The following is an 18384-nucleotide window of genomic DNA, read 5'->3' as shown; positions in this document are numbered from 1 at the left end:
TGACACGTGACTCGTGATGGCTTCAATCTCTGCCGCCAACAAGTTGTCCCGAGAGGAATTCCGAAAGCAGAAGGACCTCGATGCTGCACGAAAAGCTGGAACAGCGGCGCCCGCGCTAGACGAGGAGGGGAAGCCTATAAATCCTCATATTCCACGTGCGTTGGTTGTTGTCTTTGGTTCACCTCCGTGCTTACACATATTGTTAGAATATATATCCCAAGCCCCATGGTACCTGGACACCGGTGCACCGTCTCTGAGTCATCAAAGGCGACCCGCGGATGAACCCAAGACCATTGACAATTGGTATGACCGAGGCTTGAAAGCTGGGCCTGCCGCCAAAAAGTATCGGAAAGGAGCTTGTGAGAACTGCGGGGCGATGACCCACAAAAAGCAAGACTGTCTCGAGCGACCGCGACGGCGGGGGGCCAAGTTTACGAACAAGGACATCCAGGCTGACGAGGTGATCCAGGAAGTTGCGTCTGGCTACGATGCGAAGCGGGATCGGTGGAATGGCTATGATGCGGCGGACCACAAGCGGGTGTATGAGGAGTATGCAGCAATTGACAGTGCGAGGCAGAAGCAGAGGGAGGAGGAGATTGACAACCAGACGACAACGGACCTGGCAGCGGTGAGGAAGGTGGCAAAGGCGGGCAAGGAAAAGACCGATGCGGATGCCGAGTTTGGGTCGAGTGATGAGGAGGATGCTGACGAAGACAAATACGCCGATACAGCAGACGCAGTGGGCCAGAAACTCGACACAAAAACACGAATCACAGTCAGAAATCTTCGTATACGAGAAGACACGGCCAAATATCTCATCAACTTGGACCCTGAAAGCGCATACTACGACCCCAAAACTCGGTCTATGCGTGATGCACCAGTCAAGAATGTCGCCCCAGAGGATGTAAGGATTTTTTTTCTCTCCATTTGACTCGAATTTCACCACGTTTACAGGCCAAATTCGCAGGCGACAACTTCCTGCGGGCGTCTGGAGAAGCCAATGACATGCAGCAACTCCAATTATTTGCGTGGCAGTCTGCATCCCGCGGCAACGATGTACACCTGAACGCCAACCCCACACAGGGAGAGCTCTTGCACCACGAGTTCAAGCAGAAGAAGGAGGAGCTGCGGGACACGTCTAAAATCAGCATCTTGGCCAAGTATGGCGGCGCCAAATATCTGCAAACGGCCCCGAAAGAACTTTTGCAGGGCCAGACGGAGGAGTATGTCGAGTATTCTCGCGGTGGTCAGCTGATAAAGGGTCGGGAACGGGTAAAAGCACGCTCAAAATACCCCGAAGATGGTATATTTCTGTTCTTTTTCTGCTGGTGTCTATTTTAACACCTGTTTAGTCTACGTCAACAACCACACTCAAGTATGGGGCTCGTGGTACGACCCCGCGACAAGCACCTGGGGGTATGGATGTTGTCATTCAAGTGTCCACTTGTCGTATTGTGCTGGCCAAGCGGGTATTGCAGCTGCACAAGCTTCCAGTGCCCAAAATCTGCTAGCACGGCCTGCCACACCACCTCCGCAAGAAGACACGCGACCCCCACCGGAAACGTCAGAACGGATGGAGCAGAACTTTGGGAAGAAGCGGATGGGCGAGGGGGATGTGCAGCTCGACGAAGACCGGTTAGCGCGTGCCCTGAAGGAAGAAAAGAAACGAAAGGGAGAGGACAACGACAGCGACCGGTTTGGCAAGAAACGCAAGGGCGTTGCATCAAGCAGTCATGAGGTTACCGAAGAAGAGCTCGAGGCCTACCGAATGACTCGTAGGATGACAGAGGACCCAATGGCCAACTACGTCGACACCGAACTATAACAGTCGTGTATTTACTAGTCTACTGTATCAAGTAATTCCAGCTGGGAGTAGCTGACAAACGCAACTTGGTGGCTTCATCACAGCAAACAGCTGCCAATGTGGGATGACTTCTCTAATGGGCAGCTACTCCAAGAGAGTCGAGCAACCTGGCCCACCTCACGTAGCTTACGACGCCCCTTTTAGCTCTGCCAATAATTGCGCGCTATTGCACGTCCTTAAAATACTCGGCACTGCCGAGAGACTCTTCTCGCTTCTTCATGAACGTCGACGACGGCAACTCCCATTGGTTCACTCCATATAAGGCATCATCGCGTATGTACTGCTTAGTTAGTACTATGCATGAATGGAGCAAGCCGAGCAACACTCACACTCCAGTCAAAGCGATACCCGCCCAGCTTTTTGCGGTCTCGTTTGAGCTTGGGAGTGGCGGCGGTGTCCCAGATTTGTTCGCGCAGTTGCTGGGGAGGTATTGCTTCAGTAATCCCACGGAGACATGCTAAAGCCTGTGTGGGTGATGTTCGCAGTGTGGGGTCGGCCACAGTCATTCCGTCAGCCACTGGACGGAAGATTTCCAAGTCGGGGTAGCACTGATAACTGGTAAATAGCATAGAAATCGATTGAATGGAGAACAAACATAAATGATTTTATGAATGGTCAAACCAAGCTGGTAGATGTCGACGGGGAATGGGTTGTATGGCACATCGTCGGACAGCTCGGGAATGTCTGGAAATGTGCGAAGCTTTCCTTTGACGCTCGCCGTGTCTTTGCCGTTTGGAAAGTGGTGAGATAAGCCAAAGTCGATGTAGTAGTATGGCACAGGCCCGACTGAGCACCGGTCTCGCCAACGGAATACTCCAGGGATACCCGTATGACTTCTGTAGTCACCAAAATGTGAACCTTGAGGGACAACACGAGATTCATCCATAAGCATGTTCTTCCGCGCTATGTCCCTTTACGAATTCATGAGCCCAGTTGGCAAAATAGAAGCAGTCATACAGATGCGCAATGTTATGTTCGTGCATGAACTCCAAGCCCTACAACGCACATGAGTGGGAAAAAATCACAGCAGTGAGTTTCACTTCTATAAACTGTGTCATGCACTCAACAAACTCTAGACGGCAATGAAAGGGCGGATAGTCGATTTCGCGCGAATAGGGGGTAACGAGGAAACTCCAAGGAGTATCAGGCATGACGATTACATCGAGCAGTGGGATGGTGTGGTTTCTGGGGTCTACCCGCAGCTGTGGCGAGTCCAGGTATCGGTGGATGGTTACTTCGCGGCTGTTGGTAGTAAGAAAGCGTTTGAGCACGACCTTCTTGTTGTCTGATACACGAGTAGCGTCCATGGCGGTGTACTTTCAAACGGCTTCAGCGATGTGTCCGCAGACTAGCAGTGTGCGAACCACGAAGGTGCGGACATCATCCTCTCTTGTACTTTTTGCAGAAGTGAAAAGGCCCCATCGTTTCCATTTGCTAGTATTCTTGTGTAGTGACAGCCATTGAGGATTGTACCGCGGGCGAAGCAAATATCCTTGCTGCAAAAGAAATGGCTGATGTTCGACCCATTCCTTCTCTGTTTCGAAGAGACCGGGGTGACATTGAGGCGCACTCATAGTACAAAGGGTTGTTGTGACGTCGCAGTCACCTGTCGTCTAGTAGCACTACGTCAGAACAAAAAACCAAGATTGGAGTCCAAGACTCATCGTGAAAACTCGTGTGTATTCATTAGTCTACGGTATCAAGTAATTCGAGCATGTCCCGCACGTCAAGGGCCCGCAACGCCTGCCTAAGCCCTGGGTGGTGTTGCGCATTTGTTCTGACCGTGAACTTGCACAGTTTGGGGTGCTCTAACAGCTGGACCCCGACGTGAGTCCATGCGTGCGAGTAAATGACCGTCATCCCCAGGCTGTTTATCGAGACAAATTCGAGGTTGGGGGCATCGAGCAGCATCAGGAAGAGGATGAGCAGCCGTGGCGGGTTCGCGTAGTGTTTGTCTATAGAAAGCGTGTGCAATACGCGGAAATGCAGGGATTCAGGAATCCCGTGAGTAAAGTGATCTGGCTGGCCTCAATATACTGGTTGATCAAGTCGAGCTTTACGAAACTCACTTTCCGTCCCTATGTCGGCGATGCTGAATCGAAATACTGTGACCGTTTTGGATACCTGTGGTAGGTACTCCAAGACCGATCGCAACGACTGCCTAGTTCCAACATCGCGGAATTGGAGAAAAGATAGGGCGGGTGGTGGGGGTCGGGAGAGTAACCAAAGGAGTATATCATCGAGCATTCCTCCCAGTGAGATCGTATGGATCGTTGCGGGTAGATCTAATGGTGGGGGTGATAGAGCACCAACCCAGCGTCCATGCAGACTGAGGCTTTCCAGTAACGGAAGGGAACACACAAGGGAAATCGCGGCGGTGGAGGTAGGAAATGTTATGTCCAATGACAGATGACGGAGGTCATACAGGCTTTGCTTGAAGGTCGTTTGGGCTGCATCATTGAGTAAGGTGTCGCCGGTTAGTTGAAGAGAGGTTAGGTTGGGGATGCCCGCAAGAATGGGAATAAACCCATTGAGTGAGGTTACCGAGCTGATAGAGATTGAGCGGATTGAGGAGTGTATGGTACACAAAGGGTGGCTGATAGTTGATAAAAATGCCTCTAACGCTGTGAGGCCAACGACGTGGATGGTTTGTCTTTCGAACAAACGGAAAACGGCGCGATTGTGCCAGGCTCGAGAAACTGATGCACAGCTGGCGAGAGTAGAAGAGTTATCGCATGCATCGATGACGAGCTCAGCGACCTCCGTTGGGAATGTCATGGGAAGAACGAGAGCAGTCGTGGATCACGTGCTATCGCCGTTTGGACCGTCGCTCGCCATTGCTGGGCGGGGTATCGACTCGGCGGGTATACTCGTCTATGTTGGGCTCCGAGCGTTCGGGGCGGGATGCAGCGGAGACTAGAAGGCAGATTGAGAACAATGGCACTAACAACAATGGCAAGTATCATACCTCGCATCTGGAGTTCTTCAGCTTCGCGATTGAAGCTTTTCATGAGGGCAGAATAGCGTTTGTACTGCCAGCTCATCTAGGGCAGAATTCGAGTGAGAGATCGATGGAGTTAAAAAAAAAAAAAGGAACGCACCTCTTTTGCGCGGGCCTCGTTGCCTTCTTCAAGGGCCCATTTCCGTTCCTCTTTATACCGCCTCCGTTCACTATCCGCCAGCGATGCTCTAGCCCGCAGAGCAGCAATTTCGCGATCCAAAGGTGTCCGAAGTGTAGCGGAGTCTCGTTCATTGAGAAATGAGTTGGCATCGACGGAGGTGATGTCGGAGACGGCTCTTCGGGAAGTTTGACGACGAACTGAGCGTCGTTCATCTCCCTCGCTCTTCCTCGTATGAGAGCGTTGGCGGGAAGAGGAGGGAACGTGTTTTTCGCGCTCTCTTGTGCGACTGCTGGGCCGGGAAGCTTGGCCACCAGTGTCCATCCAGCTCCATAACAGGTCCGCAAAGCAGAATCCGACCCCAACACACGCAATCGAGATGAAGCCACGTGTTGCCTCGCGAAAGACACAGTCGCTGAAGACCTTGACACCGACGATGGCCCCTGCTGGGAGTAGCAGCTCCTTGTTCACCGTTGAAACATAGTGGAGCCCACTTCCTAGCCACATGGCGAGTACAATCGACTCCCGCAGAGTCGATTCGCCTGTCCTAGTGAGGAGGTCGAGGAGGATTCGACCACCAAGCCCCACCAGCAACGCTAGAGAGGTGATGGCTCCAGACATACACGGCCACGTGGCACAAACAACAACTTTGTCAGATTTCCACAAGCGTTTCATTTCTATGTACACAGTAGAGACGTAATACAACGTTGCAAGTAAGATAAAGACGATCAATTATAAACGAAGTGAGGTATGTCCCTGAGGTCACCGATGCGACTTTCCATTGGTCTTGGGTGAATGCGACGATGTTGATCCATTTGGTCCACTTAACCTCGCCTTCTTCGAAGAGCTCTCTGTCCCGTTTTTTGGTGTGTCTGAGCTTAGCTTGACCACCATCTTCGCGTGTATCTCTTCCAGCTTGGAGGCTTTGACTTTCTTCGGCCAGAACAACGTGACGAATCTAGTCAAAACACTTAGTTTTGCACTAAAAACAGGAAGAGACAGTTACTCACGTCCATAAATGCCGCCGCCAGCGTTCACGATCCTCTCCAGCTTGTGCTTTGGCGTTAAGCACCACTTCTATTCGACGACCAATGGCCGCCAACGAGTCCTTGAGGATCGCAACTTTATCGTCCCGAGGCATGTCCTCCCCAGAAAGTTTCAGCTGCTTCAGCTGTTTCTTCACAGGCCGTAGCTCCTCTTTCGTTGAGGCCTCGTCCATCGATGGACTAGCAGATTGTCTCAGTGTCAAAAAAAAAAGGATCGGGATCTCAAACTTACCATTCGTCAGAGGATTCCGAATCAGTGAATGTTGGAGTTGGTCGTCGCTTGCGTTTCCGGGAGCTTGGGTCATCAACAGACGCAACCGCCTCACTCTCAGCTCGCCGTTTCATATTTGACCCATAACCAGAGCCAGAAGATGTGGAGGCCATCGGAGGCGGGGACGCGGAATGTTTGTTGTTGTTACTCTTGGTGCGGAGAGAAGATTCGTATGAACGGAGCTTCTCGTCGTGTTCTCGCAAAAGACCCAGTAGGAAGTCGCCACGCCGTACCAAGTGGATGGCATTGGGAATAGGTTTGTTTGCTGAGTCTTCGCCCTTCTTGCCCTCCTCAAGGAAGAATTTGCCCTCCAGCCCAAGCTTGGTGTCCTTGGCCATGGCTTCCCAGTTACCAAACCCATATAGGAAAGCTCCAACAAGCAGCATCGAGTCGTCTTGGGGTCCCCATCGGCCAGACCAGTTTAGAGTAGGTCGAATATTGTCAATAGGTATGGTCCATTTGTAAGGATCCTCGCACTCCGCCAAAACGCTGTAGAGAATACGAAGGTCGCGATGTCTGGAGACGACGGTTTCTGCGTTGATGTTTGCGACATTTCTGCATGTGACCAAAACAGCTTTGCTCTTCTGAGCGTTGGTTAGAGGCTCTCCAGTGGTGGAACGGTTGCGCTTCTGATCCTCGTGCTCTCGAATGGCTTTGTTGCAAACGTCGAGAATATCGTCCGCAACATCCATGATCATCCCCCTATTCTTGTCCTGCAGTTTCGACTCGGTAACCTATACTCGCAAGGTGAGTTGTCATTCAGTCAGAATAGATTAGCCCACGCACGATAACGTCGTATCGCTGACGAATGTCTCCCCATCGTTGCAGACTTCGGATCAAAACCCGGACATCTCTCTCCTTCAACTCCATCGACTTTTGGCTTGCCGACTTCCGCATCGCAGCCGGTGCCTTGGTTTTTTTGGGCGCTGATGAGCCGCTGGGTTGATCGACATCCATGCCTTCATAGGAGACTTGAGCATGAGACCGCTTACGCGAATCGCCCGAGGCCAGCTCGTCGGCTTTGCGCTCCTCGTCTTCCTCCATTTTTTGCCGCTGGTCAAGCGGAATAATGTCTTCCCAGCTCATGTCGTTCTTGATGTCCGTAACACCAGCAAACTGCGCCAAAAATCCTTCGCCACCCAGAGAGGTCCCACCATCGCCGTTCACAGCCATTGTCTCATGGTCCTCGGCACGGTTGAGAATGTCGTCAAGATCCATCTCGTCGAGCTTTTGGCTTTGTTGAGAGTCGTCTTTGTCGAACCTAGGCATTGTGAATAAACTGGAGTAATAGGACGCCTTGAAAGGGCAAACATTTTCTGAGCTCCGTATTTGAGGACGGCAGTCAGCTCGTCCTTGCTGAGGTTGTCGGGTTTGGAAGGGTCTTTTGTGGAGGCTTTGGAGCTGAGATGAGCTTGTGAGGTGTCCATCTGGTTGATGACTAGATGCTGTTAACGAAAAGCCTCGGCGACGAGCTCCCAGCACGTACTAGCATACTCCAACACCATTTTCTTCTTTGCTCGCTCTAGTACATCCTCCTCCATGGTGTCCTTGCTGACGAACCGGTAGACGTTGACGTGAGACTTTTGACCAATGCGGTGCGCGCGTGCCATCGCCTGGAGGTCGTTCTGTGGATTCCAGTCGCTCTAGAGCGTCATCAGTTTTAGGCATAGCCGCCCTCACAACGAGTCAACGACGTACATCAAAAATGATGACAGTGTCCGCAGTTTCAAGGTTGATACCAAGCCCACCGGCACGCGTGGATAGGAGGAAGGCGAAGTCCGGCGAGTTGGGCGCATTGAAATGCGCAATCGACTTCTTCCTGGCATCAGATGCAACCATGCCATCAAGTCGTTGGTGAATATAGCCTCGCAGGCTCATGTAGTCGCTGAGAATGTCGAGCATTCGAACCATTTGGCTGAAGATGAGGACACGATGTCCATCCTGTTTCAAGCGGGCAAGCAACTTGTCTAGCAACACCATCTTGCCGCTGCTCATGACCAGACCTTTGAGTGTCTCTTCGTTGTTGTTGACGCGGTTTTCGGCACCATCGAACAGATAGGGATGGTTAGCCGCCTTCTTTAGCTCCATCGCTAATGCCAAGTCAACCCCCGGTAACATGTCCAATGGGAACAGAACATACCGATGTTGAGCAGACTGATGTTATTATTTCCGTTGGCACTTTTGACTAGGGCTTGGAAATTCTTGAACAAACAAGGTGAGTTAGCGACACTGGAAAATACTGAATGATATCACCTTGGTCAAGATATTCTTATAGAAGTGAGTTTGAAGGGCGCTCATTTCAACTCGCAAGATACGTTCACTCTTGGTTGGCAGGGAGGTGAGAACATCTTTCTTCAACCGCCGTAGCATCAGCTCCTCGAGTTGTTGGTGAAGCTCCTTGATCTTGGTCTCATGGTCGGCGTCATTCAGGTCGAACTCGTTGGTAAGAGCGACTAAACAAGAAGTGAGATGAGGTGATTGAAACAAAAAAAAAGACCAACATTTCTCAGGCATCAGGAAGTGCATCAGTGCAAGAAGTTCTACAAAAGCGTCAATCTCGCTTCAAAGTTTTTTGAATATGGATTACCTTTGACGTTATTTTGTAGAGGAGTGCCAGTAATCAAGAGTTTCGATTGCGCAGAGAAAGATCGAAGAGCTTCATACAGCTGGCTTTCAGAATTCTTAAGCCGATGTGCCTAAAAGACATTAATCCGTAGAGTCGAGCTGAATGGTTTGTGTACCTCATCCACCGCAAGCGCTTGCCACTTGATCTCGCACAGCTCTTTCGCATCACGCAACACCAGCTCGTAGGTGGTGAGGAGTACGTTCATCTTGTTCTTCTTGGGCTTGCCAAATTCAAACTCGCGGATGACTGCGCGAGCGTGGGAGGTCCCGATGTAGGTGATGACATTGATGTCTGGAGCCCAAGAAGCGAACTGCGATTGCCAGGCGGTAATCGTCGAGAGTGGCACGATGACCAAGAAAGGTCCGTACTGCTCCATTTGATGAAACAGGTATGACAAGAAAGAGACAGTCTGAACAGTCTAGATGATGTTATGAGTAAGTTATGGCCCTCGACATTGCACAAAGTCACTTGCCTTTCCTAGACCCATTTCATCCGCCAGAATACCGTTTTCTCCCTTACTCCACAAATAAGCCAGCCAATTAAGTCCGGTAAGCTGGAAGTCTTTCAGCTCATTCCCCGTCTCAGCGATGTAGTCCGGGTCTTTGTGGATTTTCTGGAAATGGGGTCGTGCATTTCGTGGCCAGGTGGAGCTTTTGTACGGATACCGTGCTTGCCGCTTACGCTCCCGGTATGCTTCAATTGCGCCCTCGTTAGCTGGACCCAGGTCCCCTGAAGGCTCCCATGTGCAGTTATCGTAGTTGAGCCCCGACCATTTGCAGAAATAATCGACCTCGTTCCCAGAAGTGTGAGAGGGGCGTTGAGTGATGATTTTCTCGACCACTCGATAAACATCCAACTCCTCAATTTGACGGTCGCGATCGATTTGCAAGGCCTCTCGGTCTTCTGGAGAGATATTCGGATCCGAAACGCGTGCGTGCCACTGCTTGTATGATTTGATGTAGTTGTCCACCCGTTTGAAGCCTTTGTAGTTCTTCAAGAACTCGTATGTCTCGTCGGTATTGTGCATATGTGAAAAACCTTTCCATTTGATGTGGTATCGCTATAAGATGTCAGCATTTGAGTGTTTGTCGCAAATAGTAGAAGACAAACAATGTTTTCAAACCACAGGTCTTGAGAGTCGCTTTCATGACCATCTTCGCGACAATGGTTCAGCACAAATTCGATTTCGTCGTCGGTGGGGGCGGAGATGAGTGGGCCGGGAGGGACTGGCGCCTCGTCATCGTCGTCAAAATGTTCGAAACCAGGAACATCGTCGATATAATTTGGAGCAGTAACACCTCGACTGGACACTCGAACCTCGTCGTGAAATGCTCTAGACTTTTTCTTCTTCTTTGAGCTCCCATAATCAGAGTCTGAGTCAGAGTTGTGGGTTGGAGCTGACGGTGGTCAGCGGTTGGAGAGCGACAATGGAGCAGAGGGCCTACGTTTTGAGCGGGGAGCGGCGGACGAAAGACGTTTCTTTTTGTGTGAGCGCTTCTTGTTGGCGCCATACGTAGCGTCAAAGTCATCGTCAGCCTCATCTTCACCCTGGTCTTCATAGCCCTAGACGATGTCAGCGGACAAAGGAACGTTGACAAGTAGCTCACAGAGTCGTTCGGCTTGGAAGGAGGGGAGAATAAGCAGGGGTTGGTGAGGGAGGACGGGTATTGCTCACCGAATGTATGTCAAGGTCGTCATTGCCATGGCCAGTGACGGGCAAGTACTCGTTGTCGCCAAGAGGGTCGACCTCCATGTCGCTGTCTTCGTTGTAGGGTGGGTAGCTGGCCTGCATGGCGGCGGGGGGAAGGGAAAGGCCGTGGGAACACGACGGCTTGGACGATGTGCTAGGCACCGGTTGGGCCGCTCTTCATTGTCATTCCATCGAATTCTACTACGACATCTATCATTTTGCTTTCCAACCACGACCCTACCCAATACCCTCTCGACCCTGCTCCCTTTTTTCTGCTGCTCCCGCCAAATGCCTCTGGCCCAGGTCACACATCGTCTAACATGATCTCCTGGCTGTCGTGACAGCTAACGTCGTCAACAACAACGTGCCACCCATTGCCGTGATCATCCATCCAACCCGCTCTCCAAACCACCTGATTCATCGCCAGTCGCTCTAGCCTGTCACCGCCCCAAGTTCGTCGCCTTATTTCCTCCGCTCCCGTTATTAGTCACTGCACCCGAGCTTCCTCCTTTATTTCCCAGCAGTGGTCGAGCAGCGTTCAGCCGAGTCAACGTTTTCATGGGGAATTTCGTCCTACGCCGTCGCCCATCAGTAACTTCCTCAAACCCATCGATACCCGAAAATACCCACCTGCACGTCGTGCAAACAGGCAACGGTTGACAATATACTATACGTTTCTCTCGCTCCATGAGTAGCATTCGCTTTAGAGTGACACGCACTTGAAAGGCAGACCGAACAAACAAAGCCTATATCCACGATCTTCTTATGGCAGAAGCACGCTGCACGAAAATCCACTTGCTCTTGCGTTGGCACAGAAAGCGTTTTTCGGATGGAGGGTGGCGGGAGAAAGGACATCTGCCAGAATGCTAAGTGAGTTCCGCCACTACTGCACGAAGAAGGCTCGCCATTAGGTATTGCAGTAACGCATCCCGTCGCTCAAGGAAGATGTATGACCCGCCCGTGAGATGTGCCGCTTGTTGCAAGAAAACGCTGTCGTGGCCATAAACTTGGCACACGTCGATGGTCGTTTTCTGAGCATGCAAATAAACTTGATGTCGTATGAAGCAAGGCTACATACCAGTTTTTGTGCTGAGAATATCGAGTTCATTATCGGAATATATGACGTGGAAAGATCGGGCGAAACCGAAAGTATGAGAATTCTGGGATCTGGAAGTACACCAGGGTGAAAACCATTTGCCTGGGCCTTGGAGTTTGGGTTTGGGGGAAGGGAAATCCTGTTGACGTCTGGACACCAGTGAAAATTATCCGAAACGTCCTCGTCGAATCGGGCTTACAACATAGAGCCTTAGTGAGAGCACCGACCAATGATGATGGTGCTTGCGAGAAAGGTGAACGTGAGCTTCTGAGTGGTTGACGCGGCGCACCTTCCTCCTCCATAGAATTCTCTATTAGTTGGAGCTCTGCTGATATTCTTTGCACGACCATCGAGTCCAATGCATTAAAGGGCGGGTAGGCATTGCCAGTTGAATCTGTTGACACCCAATCTGAAGCAGATTCTGTTGAGGCATATAACATGACACTGGGTAGTCAATATACATATAAATGACCCCAGTATTCCCACCTTTTCTTGGGGAAAGCACCAAACACAGCCAGCGTATTCTCATCTCGGCAAGCAATGTGAGCGTTTAAGAAAGCGAGCAGCTGGGATAAGAACGAGGCCAGCGTCAATGGGTACGTGTTGTGGGGAGCTCCACGAGCAGACAAGTCCCAGTTTGAAGGGGATATATCGACAACGACAGATAGATGGGAGGCTTTCGTTTCTTCTTCCATTACTGAGGGTCACTACAAGAACGCGTTTGTGACCCAGGTCACGAGTGGTGACGTGACCGTGACTTTACTAGTACTTGAACTGCAACATCGATGCTGATAATCCGGGTTGTTCATGGTGGTGCTGGAATACACAGTGTAGGCTCCGAACCAGAGGTTAAAGCCGCTCTTCTCGGGGCGTGTGACAGCGCGGCGAACTCCTTGTCTGCTCTCGACGCCGTTGAAACAGCTATCGCATTCTTGGAAGATTCCACTGTCCTTAATGCTGGTTGGCCATGAACTCTCTGTTGACTCAACTCAAAAGTGGCAGGCTCTGGCTCGAATCTGACTATAGATGGGACTGTTGAATGTGATGCTGCCATAATGGATGGCCTTACTGGCGACTTCGGAAGTGTTGGTGCTGTGTCTGGTCGGTGATCTACAATTCGAACCATGCTTGTGAACATTCATGTCCAGCTGTAAAGAATCCAATCACTGTTTCTCGACTTATTCTTGAACGTTCACGAAAGCCGGACCCCGTCGGCCGCATCCCACCTATAACTTTGGTTTCAGTTGGCGCTCATGCTTTTGCTCGTCAGTCGGCGACACATCTTATAGTTGAGGAAGAATCCATGGTGACTCCTCGCGCTAGAAAGCAATGGAAGATTTGGAAGGATCGTCTTGAAACCATGAGCAACCCAGATCACGCAATGCAAGATACGGTGGGGGCTATAGCCTGGAACGAGATCTCCGGCGAAATTGCAAGCGGTGTGTCAAGTGGCGGGATCCTTCTCAAGTACTCCGGCAGAATCGGTGAGGTACGACTGGGCATTTATTTCACGCCACTGAGCTTACTACATGCGATAGGCAGCAGTATTTGGAGCAGGTTGCTGGGCGCAGACTCGTGAAGGAGGGGTCAGGATGGCTTGTAGTGTCTCAGGTTAATGCAACCAGTTCAAATATTCGTGGGCTAAAAAGTCTTCAGGAACGGGGGAGTATATAATCAAAACGAGCCTGGCCCGCCATTTCGGCGCTGCTTTGAGCGATCATTCAGACCCCGACGTTCATGCAATTATTGAGCGTGTGTTGGTACACGATTTCTGGGGTATGACATGCACCATTTCTTCGTCCAGTGCTTATTCGACTACAGTACCCAGTAGGAATGCGTCTAATCCAGATCCAAGCGCTGGAGTCATTGTACTAACCACGGAGAAAGATGAGGAAGGCCAAGAGAAAGGTCGCTCACCGTTGCTTGGCATCTCGTTTCTGAAAATGGCTGCAGGTCGACTTTGGTGTGGATTTACAACCCCGAGCTTTGCCATAGCATTTGCATCACCGAGATCGCGTCCAGAGGTTGAAACTTGAATGGTGTTGTTTTCTTCTTCTAATGGAAATAAACAGTCCTATATTTTACGGCGACCAAAGGCAATCGAATCTCGTCCCAACGACCACGCACGAGTGTTTGTGACTGCATTCGCACTATAGAAGACCTATACCACAGTGGATAGGTCAAATGTCAATTCTCCCGGCTGCCTTGTTGCGACGCCCTTCTCAGTCACGATCGCAGTTATCAACTCTGCTGGAGTTACATCGAAAGAGGGGTTGTAAATGCCAGTCAAACCAGGCGGAGTAATCATGACTGTTGCCTGGCTCGAGTTTGCATCTGCAGGATAGATGGCGCCACGGACAAGACAAGCCTCTATCGGAGGGCGTTGCTCAATGGGTATCCTGCTAGGAAGTCCAGCCATTCATACATGGAAACCACTGATGAGATTTACCCTGAGCCGTCCGCGAGACTAAGATCAACAGTACTGATAGGTGCAACGACAATGAAGGGGATGTTATGGCGTGCTGCAAGGACGGCCGCATTATAAGTGCCGATCTGGTATGGACAGTTGAATTAGTCGTGAATCCTCGTAACTATCAAGCCTGACCTTGTTGGCTGTGTCGCCGTTTTTCGCAATCCGATCTGCTCCAACAGCTGTGTCTTGTTATAGGCAAGAAAAGGTCCAATCGAGTGCCAGACTAACCGACAGCATGGATCTTGTAATGTTGGAACAGAGAGCCCACCATTGTGTCGCAGATCATTGTGGAAGGGATTTCAAGGGTTTGAAGTTCCAGCGCGGTAAGGCTGAAGGCAAATCAGGTTGAAGCTACGAAAGAGAGAGAAAAACATCATGTGGACTAACCGAGATCCTTGATGGTATGGTGCAGTCTGCGTATAATATGCCATTCCTAGCTTTTGTGTTTCATGGAGGTAGGTGATAAGGCCAAGGGCCGTTCCTACTACAGATAAGCCCAGGACATGGACATATATGGTGCCCTGCCATATCCCTGTAAAAGAGTCAACGAGGCAGCCTGACAAATTATTCACGTCGTACCGAAGTAGCGAGAGATCCTGTGTTGCAGACGGTCAGCACATTGAGGTTATTCTCCCCTCCGTGCCGCCCCAAAAGCCAATCTCCACCCCACTTGGCCATTGCTTTGTTTCGGCCAACATCTTCATCCGCAACCTTGTGAGCTTCTGCCACAAGATCTTCACAAATTGTTCGCGCATCTTTCCCAGAGGCATGTGAAGCATTGAGGGTTGCAGTCAACCGACGAGTTGCCGCACCCAGATTCACAGCAGTTGGTCGCGCAGTATAAAGAAAAGCCAAGATGGACTCTACTTCCGCTCTTACTGCATCGGGTGAAGATGTAAAGGACGCAGACGCATCAGTACCGCGAGAAATATGAGCGGCGAAAGCAAGTGCTGCCAGCGATGCTATGGCGGGGGCTCCCCGAATCTTCATCGAGCGTATTGCCTCATGAGCTTGCTCGATTGTGTCGATTTGAACGTATTCGGTTGTATGAGGAAGTAATAGTTGGTTCACGATCCTGAGTGGATCGGTCAAGATAGACACAAGAGCAGTTGGAGCCATAGCAAAAATGAGAGAAGTCCAAATTTGGCAGGTGATTCCCAGGCTGCCATCATGTGATTACGATATCTTTCTCTCAACAATCACCTGCTTCTTGCTACTCTAAACCACCACGAACAGACGAGGCACCTCGCGACCCTCACATATCCAGCTGCGCAGCGCTCTGGCGACTTGGCCGCATCGACTGATAACTAGCTACGGCGACGGACCACCAACTTTCGCCTTGGAAGTTAATTGTTCTTGACTTGTCGTTATGCTGGATCATCTAGTTGGTCGCCCATCTCCTTCTTGGAAGCGGACACAGGTCATTCGTCTATTTCTCACTCTGAATGATACTCAAATAATATGACCAGGTCTTCCTTGTCATCTTATTCTGGCTATGGCGGATCGTGAGCGGCAACAAGCGCGGCCTCCCATTTCTCTATCTGCGCCCACTCAATCGCAAGCTCTCACGATTCTCTCCGTGGCAGCTCATTGCCAGCACCCTCACTGGGGTTTATATCATCAGGAATTTCGACAAACTTCTCAAACTCCAGTCTCCGGAGCCTCTGGCTCGGTTGGTGCGTCAGACCCAGAGTTGATAATATTGATCTAATCCATTTGATAAATAGTATTCGTCTTCCTACTACCGAGCAACATGGATCAACACCGGTCTCGATGCTGGATTCTCTACGGCTTTGTCTATCCGCACCAAGTGGCTACGCGACTTGGCTTCAATTCTATTCTCCGTCTATTACATTCTTTATCCGAACGAGGCAGATGAGAAGGTTCGTAAAAATATAGCTTTAGTTAACAAGATCTTAACTCGATCATACAGCTTCGACGTTACCGCGCTATCCCAACTACAGAGCTTCTTCGAGTCTGTTGGGAGAAAACGAGCAACCCATACGCACGTTGATCGTCTTCCCTGCACTTTTGGTTGCTAACTCGATCTTAAGATTCGTGCACTTACTCACCTACCATCCGTTACCATTCGTCGCAAAATCCTATTTTCCCGACCATCCTCGTCCACTTACGAACGACCCATCACTGCATATCTTTTCTTTGCCCTCCCTGAGAAACAACTTGGCAAAGCTACCGACCTGATTCTCGATTTCCCTGGCGGAGGCTTTGTAGCGATGTCTCCAGAGCATCACGAGGTCAGCATAATTTGGATTTTCTTCCTCGACTAATATAGGATGTAGGAACGTCTACGAATGTGGGCAATCTCGACGGGAAAACCAGTGTTAGCTATAGATTATGGGAAAGCCCCCGAATACCCTTACCCATTCGCTATCGACGAAGCATTCGAAACATACAAGTTGCTGGTTGAATCAAGTGCGTTCAAGTTTATTTGTTCGCGAATGCAGGAGAAGATGAACTATCGTTGCAGCTGGTACTCTGATTGGAATGTCTGGCAAGAAACTGAACATCCTGATATCCGGTGACTCAGCGGGGGCCAACATCGCAGTTAACGTCGTGTTGAAGATCATCGAGCACAACGAAAGTTCTGACAATCGCGTTTCTCCTCCTTTGCCTCAACCTATTGCCCTCGTTTTCAACTATCCAGCGCTGGATTTCAACTTTACTTCCTGGATGACGCCTGATCATCTGCGAGTTCTTCGGACGGAAGAATCATCTGGCAGTCTTCCAGGTATCAAAGAGCTTGCAGCCCAGAAGGATCATCTGAACCATATCGTTAGTGTTCGTCTACACTGACATACTTGGACTAACTGTCAACAACAGAGTCCCCTCAGTATGGTTGGCGACAAGCGACCCACTCGTCGGCGTAAACCTTTGAAAAGGCAGACCAGCTGGAAAGATACCATCCGCGGACTAACGGCTGCTGGGGAGAAGGCAGAAGAGTCGAGTAAAGAACCTAAGAAACGTCGTTCATCCAGTGCTCTGAGGACACCTAGCAGTCGTCGCAGCACTTTTCTTGAACCGCGGCAGAACGATTCGCCGACGGACGTAGACACCGACTCGGACTCTGAAGATCAGGACTACGACCAGTATCGTGAAGAAGAACGCCCCATCCAGGCACGAGTACGATATGTCTACAAGGATTCGTCGCATCCTAAGACTGTTCTTCCGCGAAGTAATTCGGCTCTCGTCAAGCAACAAGAAGAGTTGTCGATGGCCGTTCAGCAAGCCGACTCCAAAGCGACACAACAGTTTGGCCAGAAAGAGCCTATTGGGACCAGACTGACGATGACCTCTCGAACTGGATATTTCCAAGACCGAATTATAACGCCTAGCATGGTCTGTCTTTATCTCCTATCATAATAAACGTCCCTGAAACTGGTCCTTGCAGATGCGCGCTATGGCTATCCTCTACATCGGGCCATACCGCAACCCCGATTTTGCGACCGACTATCATTTATCACCTATCTTGGCACCCAGCAAACTGTTGGCGCAATTTCCTCCAATATTAATGCAATGTGGAGAGAAAGATCCATTAGTGGACGACACCCTGATTTTTGCAGGACGAGTCAGAGAGGCGAAACGAGCGCGCAAGGCTGAACTGGACCTTGCAGTCTCCGGAAAGAGTGCTAGATTTGGAGAGAGTTTGCGGATGAGCGCAAACGAGGCACCTGTCGATCTCGGTGCTTTAAAGCGAGAGCGAGACCGACTCGCTCGACAAACCGAAGAAGACTGGGTCCAGCTTGTCATTTGGTCCGAGTGGTCGCATGGGTACCTGCAAATGGTGGCATTGATGTCTGAAGCGACACAAGTCATTGAAGAGTTAGCGGAATGGATCGATGGTGCTTTTGAACGATACAGTTCCAAGACCGTATTACCGATTAGTCGCCGACGAGGAGAAAGCCCAGCGAAGAAAGCAGAGCGCGCTGTAACATCAGAGACGGAAACGGACGACAGTGGAATCACTTTTGTGCCCCGAAGAAGATCTCCGCCTTCATCGTTAAATGGAAGGAGGTCACCTTCGCCTATAGAGAATGGACACGGCCGTGGGACAAGTGAAACGGATACCGCTGCTGGTCAGCGAACACGAGCTGGTGGACTTGCTATTACGGAGAACGAATTAATCCAACGAAGGAGGTTGCTGGACGCACATATCTTCGAATAATCATGAGCACAGCTGT

General features: G+C 50.5%; 8 protein-coding genes across 8 annotated transcripts; 3 read left to right on the top strand and 5 right to left on the bottom strand.

Annotated features, from left to right (window-relative positions):
* Positions 1 to 16: 16 nt before the first annotated feature.
* On the top strand, positions 17 to 1825 carry MIND_00066300 (Slu7 domain-containing protein; the record flags this gene model as incomplete). Its single annotated transcript, XM_037357623.1, has 4 exons — positions 17 to 155; positions 207 to 904; positions 955 to 1303; positions 1353 to 1825. 4 exons carry the CDS (start codon positions 17 to 19, stop codon positions 1823 to 1825), a joined length of 1659 nt encoding a protein of 552 aa, XP_037225533.1.
* A 202-nt stretch (positions 1826 to 2027) lies between these two features.
* MIND_00066200 (Protein kinase domain-containing protein) lies at positions 2028 to 3438 on the bottom strand (the record flags this gene model as incomplete). Its single annotated transcript, XM_037357622.1, has 6 exons — positions 2028 to 2144; positions 2194 to 2412; positions 2460 to 2775; positions 2822 to 2859; positions 2905 to 3180; positions 3229 to 3438. The coding sequence occupies 6 exons, from the start codon at positions 3436 to 3438 to the stop codon at positions 2028 to 2030; spliced, it is 1176 nt and encodes a 391-aa protein (XP_037225532.1).
* Positions 3439 to 3550: 112 nt separating this feature from the next.
* On the bottom strand, positions 3551 to 4642 carry MIND_00066100 (ATP-dependent DNA helicase; the record flags this gene model as incomplete). The annotated part of the gene is made up of 2 exons (XM_037357621.1): positions 3551 to 3882; positions 3934 to 4642. The coding sequence occupies 2 exons, from the start codon at positions 4640 to 4642 to the stop codon at positions 3551 to 3553; spliced, it is 1041 nt and encodes a 346-aa protein (XP_037225531.1).
* Positions 4643 to 5745: 1103 nt separating this feature from the next.
* On the bottom strand, positions 5746 to 10718 carry MIND_00066000 (ATP-dependent DNA helicase; the record flags this gene model as incomplete). The annotated part of the gene is made up of 17 exons (XM_037357620.1): positions 5746 to 5941; positions 5994 to 6209; positions 6262 to 7034; positions 7087 to 7561; positions 7612 to 7738; positions 7787 to 7943; positions 7999 to 8390; positions 8441 to 8501; positions 8554 to 8753; positions 8802 to 8840; positions 8888 to 8996; positions 9042 to 9344; positions 9387 to 9986; positions 10037 to 10323; positions 10372 to 10489; positions 10534 to 10545; positions 10602 to 10718. 17 exons carry the CDS (start codon positions 10716 to 10718, stop codon positions 5746 to 5748), a joined length of 4182 nt encoding a protein of 1393 aa, XP_037225530.1.
* A 338-nt stretch (positions 10719 to 11056) lies between these two features.
* MIND_00065900 (Transcriptional factor) lies at positions 11057 to 12407 on the bottom strand (the record flags this gene model as incomplete). The annotated part of the gene is made up of 8 exons (XM_037357619.1): positions 11057 to 11189; positions 11247 to 11283; positions 11336 to 11471; positions 11504 to 11647; positions 11695 to 11861; positions 11912 to 11953; positions 12002 to 12156; positions 12199 to 12407. The coding sequence occupies 8 exons, from the start codon at positions 12405 to 12407 to the stop codon at positions 11057 to 11059; spliced, it is 1023 nt and encodes a 340-aa protein (XP_037225529.1).
* A 90-nt stretch (positions 12408 to 12497) lies between these two features.
* Positions 12498 to 13868, top strand: MIND_00065800 (uncharacterized protein; the record flags this gene model as incomplete). Its single annotated transcript, XM_037357618.1, has 8 exons — positions 12498 to 12672; positions 12715 to 12813; positions 12861 to 13201; positions 13251 to 13323; positions 13369 to 13488; positions 13534 to 13620; positions 13666 to 13736; positions 13785 to 13868. 8 exons carry the CDS (start codon positions 12498 to 12500, stop codon positions 13866 to 13868), a joined length of 1050 nt encoding a protein of 349 aa, XP_037225528.1.
* A 5-nt stretch (positions 13869 to 13873) lies between these two features.
* Positions 13874 to 15304, bottom strand: MIND_00065700 (Methylthioribose-1-phosphate isomerase; the record flags this gene model as incomplete). Its single annotated transcript, XM_037357617.1, has 6 exons — positions 13874 to 14114; positions 14162 to 14265; positions 14318 to 14364; positions 14414 to 14514; positions 14573 to 14717; positions 14758 to 15304. The coding sequence occupies 6 exons, from the start codon at positions 15302 to 15304 to the stop codon at positions 13874 to 13876; spliced, it is 1185 nt and encodes a 394-aa protein (XP_037225527.1).
* Positions 15305 to 15554: 250 nt separating this feature from the next.
* MIND_00065600 (uncharacterized protein) lies at positions 15555 to 18368 on the top strand (the record flags this gene model as incomplete). Its single annotated transcript, XM_037357616.1, has 8 exons — positions 15555 to 15605; positions 15655 to 15861; positions 15913 to 16194; positions 16240 to 16440; positions 16486 to 16618; positions 16674 to 16984; positions 17027 to 17542; positions 17595 to 18368. The coding sequence occupies 8 exons, from the start codon at positions 15555 to 15557 to the stop codon at positions 18366 to 18368; spliced, it is 2475 nt and encodes an 824-aa protein (XP_037225526.1).
* Between the last annotated feature and the right edge of the window lie 16 nt (positions 18369 to 18384).

The sequence above is a fragment of the Mycena indigotica genome (assembly GCF_014461135.1).
Source record: "Mycena indigotica strain 171206Taipei chromosome Unknown Mind.scaff0001, whole genome shotgun sequence".
Taxonomy (NCBI): domain Eukaryota; kingdom Fungi; phylum Basidiomycota; class Agaricomycetes; order Agaricales; family Mycenaceae; genus Mycena; species Mycena indigotica.
The sequence above is the reverse complement of the archived record's forward strand: the minus strand, read 5'-3'. Positions and strand labels throughout refer to the sequence as shown.